At 45.1% G+C, this 10,268-nt stretch overlaps 1 protein-coding gene across 1 annotated transcript; it reads right to left on the bottom strand.

The window, feature by feature from the left end:
- e2f7 (E2F transcription factor 7) lies at positions 1-9,748 on the bottom strand. Its single transcript, XM_061080348.1, has 13 exons — positions 9,698-9,748; positions 9,063-9,167; positions 7,776-8,072; positions 7,141-7,300; positions 6,583-6,816; positions 5,655-5,810; positions 5,405-5,548; positions 5,099-5,272; positions 4,905-4,989; positions 3,249-3,590; positions 2,934-3,085; positions 1,021-1,418; positions 1-156 (listed from the first exon to the last, which is right to left on the bottom strand). The coding sequence occupies exons 2-13, from the start codon at positions 9,156-9,158 to the stop codon at positions 1-3; spliced, it is 2,394 nt and encodes a 797-aa protein (XP_060936331.1). The 5' UTR covers positions 9,159-9,167; positions 9,698-9,748.
- Between the last annotated feature and the right edge of the window lie 520 nt (positions 9,749-10,268).

Raw genomic sequence — 10,268 nt, 5'->3', positions numbered from 1 at the left:
TTAAGTGGTCGCTGGGTGGCCGATGTCCAGCCTCCTCTGTGCTGAGCCTCTTCTTCGTGCAGCTGGAACAGCGCTGACTACACTTCCCAGGGTGCCCGGTGTCTGGAAGAAGGCCTTGGTAGCAGACGCTGGGGCGTCCTTTGGAGTATGTGGAGTCTGAGGAAGAGAGAGAGAGAGATGTAAGTTGTTGAGAAAATCCTTTTATAGTTCCTACAGATCCCTACAGCTATATGTATTTGTTGTGCCTTTAAGAGCTCCCTGTAAAAAGCTCTGTACGATTGTATTGTGTCAGTAAATAAAAATGATGGATTGACACTGGAAGGCATAAAGGAGGGAAGCGAGTTCCTTTGTTTAATAAGTTGCTGTTAGGTGGTAACAATTAAATTTATATATATACACAATATATATCTTCCTAAAAATAATAAAAACCACTTCTCGGCCATACCAGCTTGTCCTTATTTAACGATATTTCATCATCAAAACCACTTTTCTGTCAATCTACTTAAGAAATGATGAATTGATTCATCTTTACGGTGCAATTTGACAAGAAATCTCTGTGAGAGCTCTGCTCAGTAACTGGCACCAGACCCTGCTTCTCCTTTCCTGCTGTTTTCAGGAAGGTATCACTTGTTCCAAATCACAGCCTGGTCATTGATTCGTCCTATTGTTTATAATGCTGCATTCATTTCCCATCCAGTGCCTCTGCTCTGATCAATGAGACCAATGCCAGCAGAGCCTTTTTGGGTTCACTGTGTCGACGGGAACATTAAACCCTATTTAAGGACCATGAGATTAATCAGCTCGAGCTGCTGCCCCACAAAAATCAGTCTGAATGAGTAAATGAGGGGAAACCCACCACAGAACAGATGCTCACGTCACACTGTGTAATACCAGAAAGCTCATGGTTCAATGTGAAGGGAAATTATGGCTAAATTAATGTTTTCAGAGCCCAGATCGATGAGGATGTGATGATTTTCAACTGTGATCATTTGGGGTTTACCAACGGACTGAAACTCTTACCAGTGGTTCTGATGTGCTGATGCTGAGCGGCTGTCTGGGTCCCTGTGGTGAAGGTGGGGCGCAGAGTGCTGACCCGTACAGCTTGCTTTGTTCCGGAGTGGACGGCGATGGAACCGGCGACCAGCTAATGTCTGGTGCGGCTGCCGGCGCCAGGCTGTAAGGCGCCGCCCCTACTGTAAAGTGGGCAGGTGACATCACTGCGGGTAGACTGAAGCTTAGTTTGGCGTGGCTGTCCGAGCCTTGCTGCTGTAGCCCGCCGGCCACCAGGGGGTAGTGGGAGAGGGCGGAGGAGGGCACCAGGACGTAGGGCAGCGCCAGGGTGGGAACACCGCCGGAAGGAAGTGCTAGACTGGCCGGGTTCTGGCCCGCAGAGAGGAAGAAGTTGAGGCTGTTCAGACCTGGAGACAGAGGAGGAGAAAATGTAAATAAAAGTGCTCCAAGGTTATGTTTTCATCTGTGTTTGTTGGAAGGATTACACTGAAACTACTCAACTGGTTTTCGGAAATTTCTTTCTTTTATATTATAGGACAGATCATTCATGGATCTTGATGAAAACAATCATGTTCAGGGTACTGATACTTTAGCGTCTTTGGCGGAAGTATGTTCTGTCCTTCTAGTTTTATCAATAAACTGACATGGTGATTAAATCAAGTCATGTGATAGAAGTCACATGACCTACAATGAGACAGGGTGATGGAATTCAAGTGCTCTTAGCACACAGGTGTCTTGATTCAGTGTTTGTCTCCTGTGAAGTGGATAATTTGTTCATATCTGAATGAATTTAAGTGAGTATTTACTTAATTCAGTGAAATTGCTGATTGTTGATCATCTCAGTATATGGTTAAACAAAGAGATAATCCAATCAACAATCGTTCTTCTCTTTTCATTGTAACTGATATCAACATATTGGTTTGTAGTTGTATATTTAGCGACAGAGTGGCTTAAATTACTCCTCTACCCATTGTAACATTTGTTCAAACTGAATTTGGCAGTTTCAGCAACTTTCACTCATTATAATCCTCATTGCTGGAAGGTCATGACCATTAGTGGGTGGGGAAAAAATCGATTCTGTTCAGTATCGCGTTGTTATTTTTTTTTTTTATTAAATATTTATTTACAATTATATATGTAACAGCCCCTGGCTGGCATAGCATGACGAGGAGAGTTTCAGAGTTTAAAAGATACCTAGTGTGTATGCGTAAAGGATGTTCTCCACTGCACGAGATATAGTAACGGCCCAGGAGCACTTTACATCTTAGCAGGTTGACCAACTCCTTTTTCTGAACAAAAATGCCAATATTCCCAAATTAATTTAACATTTTGGGTCATGACCTTGCAGGTCTCAATTTGATTGAAGCTCTAGGTTACTCTTATTTATATGATTGAGCTCAGTGTTCATGTGAGAGGTCTCCTATTCAGAAAATAATTACAAAGATCCTGTGTCCTGAATGTTCAAGGACAAAGTTTTTGCACTTCAGTTAATGTGTAGAAGACAATGTTGTTCACAGAATTAAATGTGACATTTGAAGTGAGTTGAGCAGTCTTTTTTTCCTCATTTTTTGTAATGCCTTTGAATAATATTGGGGACATGAATCGCAATAAATTGCAGAATCGCAATACTATTGAGTCGTGGCCCAAATATCGCAATACAATTGAATCGTCACATTTTTGCCAATTCCCACCCCTAATGACCATAGAAACCTGTTTACCACATATTCTTACAGTGTGTCAGCTTTAATACAATCTCTATAGGACAAGAACTCCAACTACTCCCTCAGGTTTATGATCATCTATGTACAAAGAGCACATTCGTAATGAAATTGTAATTTCCCTTACTTGGTCAAGTTTCATTTTAAGGAGGGCAGATTCCACCCCTTCCCAAAAGATCATAGTTTTCAAAAATCTGTATATACCTGCATTGTTGGGCACGTAGAGGTAGTGTGACGGTTGGGGGGGCTCACTGCTGCTGTCACAGAGACCCTCATCAGATGCTCTGCCGGGGCCTGTGGGGCGACTCGTTGAGGTTCTGGTGGAACGCTCCTCTGCTTCCCTCCGAGCTTCACCTCTCAGCTGGAAGGAAATTTTACATCACATACTTTAAATTAAAAATCCAATTCTGCATAACAGAACTTATTAATGCCGTGCAATCATATAAGTGCACTGAACCAACAATAATCCTGTTGTTCTCAGTGAACTTTAACAGAGAACCAAAACATATCAAGTTTCACCTCACCTTGTCACATTCCTCTAATCCAGACATTCCCTTCTTTTTCACCACTGCATCCTCCTCCTCCTCTCGTTCCTTCCTCCGCCTCTTCCTCCCTTCCTCAGACTCCAACCCGGGTGATCTCTGACCTTCGGGCATCTGGTGGGGCTTGTCTAACGGCCCATACAGCATCACCACCGACGGCTGCGACAGGCTGGGCAGGTAGGCCAAGCAGTGGGGAGAGGAGGTGGAGGTGAAGTGGTACTCGGGCTGGAGGGAAGGTGTCAGCCGGGTGGACTGGGTGGAGGACGGAGGTTGATGGCTGCTGTGGGTGTGAGGCTGCAATGCCAAACTGGGACGGTTACTGAGGAGAAACGAAGAAAAAAAGCCTGTTAAAGATTTTTTGGGAATATTATTTGACTTGATTGAGCAATGCAGGCTTCACCATCCAATACAGCGGTGGTTTAGGCTTAGGTCCCCATTTCTCTTATGTCTAAATGACAACTGGGTTAGAGCAACGGTTTCCACAGTTGAGGGAACAAGAGTTATGTCTTCTTTGTATTTACTGTGGCGTGTTTTTTCAAATGTGTTGGTATGTGACAGACTAAAATGCTCCCCTGGATTGAGATTGTTTTAGTCTTCAGCCATTTTAAAAACAAAATGTCTTTGTATGGCTGTAGCTTTAGTGCCTGCTTCCTCCAGTAAAATCCCAGGCTACTTCCCTGCAGCATTGCAGAGTTCCTGGTGGTGGAGATGGAAGCAGAAGCTCCTCTGATCTCTCTTGCTGATGTGCAGATTTCTAACTGTCCTGTGGGCTGCCACTGCCCCTGGTGGATTTTACCCAGCCCTTGTGTATTAAATATCCTCTTTCAACACTCACTTGCCTGTCTTATTTCCCTCCCCCCAAAAAACACTTAAGCAGCCACAGCCTTGGGCACTACTGTGTCTGAAGAAGCCAACATATACATTCATGAGACCATAACTATTCATATCCTCAGCAGCCAGCTCCTGTTACACGCAGCCTAAAGCTAAGCTCATCAGCCAATGCAAACATATGGAGTGTGTTGTGTTATGTATGAGCGATTGAGATTACTTCTCACCTTCTAATAACTAAAACAGTAGATAGCTATTAAAGCCTGATGTGAAAATGGAAACCGAGTTTATCCATTTGAAAGTAATTGTGGCGCCTCGCTCTGACAGCGGATACATTCTGAGATGAACCGTTTCTATAAACAGCTCCAGCACAGTTCCTTTCCTGACAAAGGTTAGAAATACTGTGTGCTGTAAATTCTTCGGCAGTTAATCTGAAGTGCACGATATAAATCTATACCAAGGGAAGGACAGGGCCATTACAGATCTGTGTGTGTGTGTGTGTTGTGGGCACCTAAATCTGTTTACACGGTCACATTCTGGGGACAAAAAGCTGGTCCTTTATGTAAATTGATACATTTTAAGGTGACGTGTGTCTTACGGTTAGGTAAAGTTTACGGTTAGGTTGGCAAGATATGTCCTCTGACGTCATGGACACTATGTGTGTATGTACTTGTACAGACATCCGAGTCTAGACAGTGAAGATATGGGTGAAGGTATGGGCTAGGAAATAAATCAGAGTAAGGATGCATTCTGTCAATGAGTGTCAAGCTAGGGTGTGTGTGTGTGTGTGTGTTTTCTAACTCACTCTGAGCTGTTTCCAAACTGCAGTCGACAAACTGCGTTGAGGCCTGCAGTCTTCCTGGAATAATCCACAGGCTGATTTGGCAGACCTGAGTTTTGAGAAATCAAGTTGTTTTATTAAACAGGAAAATACAAATGCTCAACTTTAAGTGACTTTTCTGTATTTCTGACTATATTGTAAAATTCAGCGCCTCTTACCCGATAGCTCTGGTCGTGGGCTGCTGGGGGCGGAGTTGACCAGCCGCTGAACGGTCACAGACCTTGGCGTGATGTTGAAGGAGGCGTGGCGTGCCATCTTGGCTCTTCTGAGGTCCTGCCCTGCTATTGGCTGTGTGGCGTCAGGAGTGACCGCTGCCATGTTGAAAGTACTTCCTAAAGGTTAAGGTCTGAGTTAGCATGACGGCAATAATGACCAACAGCAGGATGACAGTGATGTGAACTCAGGGGTATCTAAATTAATTAAATTTTTTCACGTGGATATCAGAACGTGACTTTGATTCTTACCGCCATTTCCAGAGTTGTTGAATTCAACCTGGCCGAGCCACTTGAAGGCCGGTTTCCTGCCTCTCTCCTCCCGGACATGCACCTTCTTTATGAGGCCCAGGCTGGTCAGGACATTGGCGATATCGTACAGTCGCCGCACCTTGGCTAAAGATACATGGAGGTTTGGTTAATACAAGAGACGGAAGGAGTCCTTATGCCACATTTCAGATTTCTGATCACTGCGCATGTTTGGTTATGTTGGATTTCTTACTTTTGTACTTGCTGTGACTGGACGAGTCTTGACTCTCCTCAATCAGGATCTTTGCTGCTGCATCCAGAGTGACAGTCTGAGTTTTGGAAACCAGGAACAGCATGACAAACTTCTGGCTCATGATCCGCAGAGACTTGTCTTTCCTGTTGCCACCAGCTGTGAACGACATGGGTGCATATAGTATGTAAGACCAGGCAATCAGGTAGAAGATTAACATTAATTCACCATGCAAAACCAACTCATTCCAGCAATAGAACGAACATATCAAACAATTGACTGCAAATAAGATCTCCATCGACTACCAAATACGAATATCTATTTGTTATCACCCATGAGCCTGACTTTTTATATTAACTTATCATACACACCCATAAGCAAAATAGAGACATGACGAAATCTTGAAGATGGCAGACGTAGTGGCAGTAAATACAACCACAGGAATATAAACATGAAATCTCACTATCAGACTTGTTAAAGCTCTATTGGTGATGTGATTAGACCTGAAATTATGGCCTTTATTAGAATTTTTATGATAAAAATATTGGATAATTTGTGTTGTTATAAAATGGTTTCCATCAGAGCCTCTTTAAAGGTTAGAGGCTGTAATGAGCTCATATTAAATTGCACCAGCTAAAACTGAATATCAGCAGCTATGCTATACTCACAGGAGGTGCACCATTATCTTGAGGTATGCTTTTTAATTGTTTCCATAGGAAATACAGAAACCTCAATCAAAGCAGGTATGCTAATGTATACGTGATCACATTCTGGGCCAAAGTAGAATGATTTGAAGTAATAAATCATGACATTATGAATGCCTAAATATAACAATCAAATCCAGTCACCAGGGTTTACCTTCACAAACTACCTTTTGTCAATAGTGACACTGTTATCAGGTCATTTAACGTTGTATAGGTCAGTCCATTACCGTTGCCAACGTCCCCTCCCTCATCCTCGCGCCCCGGCCCGGCCTCCCTGGGCTCTGCAGCCAGCTCCATCTGGAGGTGGTAGCCCTGCTGCCGGCCCCTCCGCTGCAGCTCCTCCAGCGTGGCCTCCAGCTGCTGGCGCCCATACCAGGTGTAGCTGTTTTTGGCGATGCGGCCGACGATGGTCAGAGACTCCAGCACGTTGACGATGTCATAAATACGCCGCCTTTCCACTCCTGACAGAGTGCAAGATGGGAAACATTAACTTAATTATGATCAAATTCCTCACTGAACAGTCAGTATTGCGATTAAAAATGAATAAAAGCCGCATTCTTGATTTAAATAGTGATGTGCATTTGAATCAAAGGGACCACCTTAGCAACCGCATCTAATTCCAATAACATAAAACCCTTATAACGCCCATGAAATGAACATTAGCTGCCTCCATTACCATTAAGCTCTGGTTAGTGTTCACAAACAGCACAGGAATGAGCAGGGACGAGACGCAGCCGCCAATCTCCCCTGTCAACACATTCTTTTGTTATGTTTCTGGCTCTTACCCAGACTGGTCGCCACCTCGTCCAGGGAGATCCAGATGGGGCTGTCAGGTGGTGGATAATCGGGGTAAAGGGCCAGGAACTTTTGGCACAGAAGACCCAGACTCTTCTGCTTCCTGCTCGGCTTTTTCTCGGCCTCATCCTCTTCATCCACAGCTTCAAACTGAACAGAAGAAACACAGATAAATATTGGGGATGATTCCTAAAATACATTTTGGTTACGCTTTGTGCATTCCCATTATCCTGTTACAGTAAGATAACACACATCTTAAATTTGATTTTCTGCAACAAGCCTCCAGGGGCTCACAGAATCAATTCTTAAAATCCATAGAAAGGTATTAAAACTGGAAAGATATTCACATTTCGGATTAAACTAACAACTGTAAAGCTTGGGGTGATTTAGGCTCCATCTGCTGCTTGTATACCAAATTACTCCATTGGTCATGGCTAAGAAATTGTAGTTGTACTTACAGGGTAAAAAGTGTTTACTCTTTCAAATATGGAAATTCTGGCTTCATTGGAGAGCATTTATCTAATTAAAACAATAACCGTGATAAACTTCTTCTCCTCAGTAAACTATCAAGAGTTAAGACAATATTAAAGTGGTTATTGATTTACTCTGGAGACATTTCACGTACTTGACAGGAGTCTTCCACCTCCATGTCCTCCGTCACGGTATCTGGACTCGCCGGCTTCTCCTTCTCGTTCTCGATGGGCCTGAACAGCACCTTCCTCATCTCTCGGTCCCTGATGTCCGGGCTCGCCGCGCTGATCAGCATCTTGAGATTGGCCGTGGGGGACCAGGGCTCGGCCAGGGCGCCGTGCTTGATGGGGGTGATGTGATGTGCCAGGTCACATGCGGCCCCTCTTCTGTGGGTCAGCAGGGGAGGGACGGAGGACTCTGGGGATCTCCTTCTCTCTGTGCAGATGTTTTCCTGTGACGGAGACAGATGTGTGGTTAAAAACAAACTCACCACATGGAAATTAGACTTGGAAAGAGGCCTAAATGTCCTCTGATAGCCTCCTCTGGAGCTGCATTGTATAGCGGCGTAATATTAGGATTATAAAAACCTTTATATTACAAGATAAACAGGGTTCCTTCACATTTTGACCAATGCATTTCCATGACTTTTCAATAACTTTAAACCAAAATTCCATGACCAAACATTTTGTGAAATCTCTGTGTATACATGAAAAGGTGACATTTTGTATTTAAGCTAATAATGAGAATTTCAGAGCATACAGTAAACCTCAAATCACACAAATGAATGAGAGACAATAGTTTGATTGAGGTCTTTGTCTGTTGTAACCCATAGCATGTACTTTTGTAGCCAAGCATGGTTGAATCTACACTTCCCTGTCATAGTGCTTTATCCTGCCTGCTTCCCCACCGAACTTTTCAATAAGTATGAGACCGTATGCCTGCTTATATTTTAAGCGTGTTTCTTTTAAAAGCATATAAAATTCAGCGTTAATGAACGACATGAAAATATGAATATAACAAATTTCCATGACTTCTCCAAAGCTGTTGGGATTATATTGTTTTCAGGCCTGGAAATACACATTTTACATTTCCATGACTTTTCCAGGTTTTGCATGACTGTAGGAACCCTGGATAAAAGTTTAAACTTTAGTAGAATAAAGTTGTCATCTCATTTAAAAGGCGGGTACCAGAAGTTCAGCCGGTTGCCTGTATATTAAATGAGGAATATTGAGCTTCTTGTTACGTGCCCTCCACCCCCCCTCATAACTGAGCCCACATCAGATAACCACTTGGGATGCCATCACACTCTCCAGCCTGACTCCTGCAGCTCGCCCTCGGTCGGGTGATCTGAAACCTGGCCACCGGTCCAGACGACCGGACCCTCACAGAACCCGAGGATCCAGCTGTAAACCACCTTTTTTTTTGGGGGGGGGGGGGTTACCTTCTGCTCGGCCCGGTCTCCCTCCTCCACCGTCACCACCGCGAAACTTTTCCTCGGACTGGTGAGGTCTCTCAGGGCGAGACATTCCGCTTCCATGGGGGAAACCTGTGGATCCACAAGAGAAGGGAAACAGCGAGGATGTGTAAGAAAGGTAAAAGCAAAGGCTGATCGGAGGACTGATACATTTGGCGGCGGCGGGGGAGTAGGGGGGGGTGGGGGGAGTTAAGGAAGTTTCAGTCTGGACAGAAAACGCGAAGAGGAGTGGGCAGCTGGATTTGGCGCAAAGAACATCGGCTAACTAGCCCTTAGCACGCTAGCACCTGGAACTAAGCTAACAACCAGTGTGTTTTACTTTGCAGTTTGGTTAGTAACTAACACAACTTTAGCCATTCCACTGGAGCAGATGTGAAGGACTCATTAGTGTGTGTGTGTGTGTGTGGGGGGGGGTCGCTGCCAGACATTAACACCCAGGTAAATAACGGGCTGTTACCCAAGATGGCTCGTCACCGCTGTGACACAACAGGCTCCACACTGGTTCCCACTGACACACTGGCACTGGGTTTATACTGAAATGAGCTGCTAACGGGACTAGCTCAGCTGACCAGACAGGAAACCGCTGGAGGGAAGAGCCTTACCTCGGTGCTCCCTGCTGAACGGACGCGTGTCTCCTGTGATGGCTCCGTGTCACACACTTGTCAGCACGTACAGTTCCTCCACACGGACATGTCCTGTAAGAAAGAAGCGGGTAGTCCTCCGTGTGTCCGGTCTTGTGGAGGTTGTGTCCTGCGGAGGGGACACTTGTGATCTGTCCTCTGCAGACAGCATCACCCGCTCAAGCTTGTTTTCTGGCGCTCTCCGGCGTCTGGCCCGCTCCGGCCAATCAGCGCCAGGGCAGTGGGCGGTGGCCGTCGGCTCCAGCCAATCGGCGTTGTTGTGCTCGGGTGCGCGCCTCGGCTTCGACCAATCAGCGTGAAAAGACACCACGCCCCCAAAGTGGTGTTGGCGGGGCAACAGGCGCGCTCCGTCCAGGATTCCGGGGGAAAACTTAAAAGAGTGGAGGAGGAGACAGAGGTGTCACTCTGCGGGTATTTTCCGGTGCAGGATCAGAAACGGGGGAAAAGCAGTTTTCAGAAGTTGTTTTTGAAAGCAATTCCACATATAATGCGCAATGATAAAACTATATGCTACATTTGAACATAATATACC

This window comes from Limanda limanda, chromosome 1 (assembly GCF_963576545.1).
Source record: "Limanda limanda chromosome 1, fLimLim1.1, whole genome shotgun sequence".
Taxonomy (NCBI): domain Eukaryota; kingdom Metazoa; phylum Chordata; class Actinopteri; order Pleuronectiformes; family Pleuronectidae; genus Limanda; species Limanda limanda.
This window is presented reverse-complemented; position numbering and strand designations above follow the sequence as displayed.

Excerpts from the sequence above, each read along its gene's own strand:
- e2f7 (XM_061080348.1), bottom strand. The coding sequence starts at position 9,158 with ATGGAAGCGGAATGTCTCGCCCTGAGAGACCTCACCAGTCCGAGGAAA. Across the intron at positions 6,817-7,140 it reads CGAGGTGGCGACCAGTCTGG|GAGTGGAAAGGCGGCGTATT; the intron begins GTAAGAGCCAGA and ends GCACTCTGTCAG. Across the intron at positions 5,549-5,654 it reads CAGTCACAGCAAGTACAAAA|CCAAGGTGCGGCGACTGTAC; the intron begins GTAAGAAATCCA and ends ATGTATCTTTAG.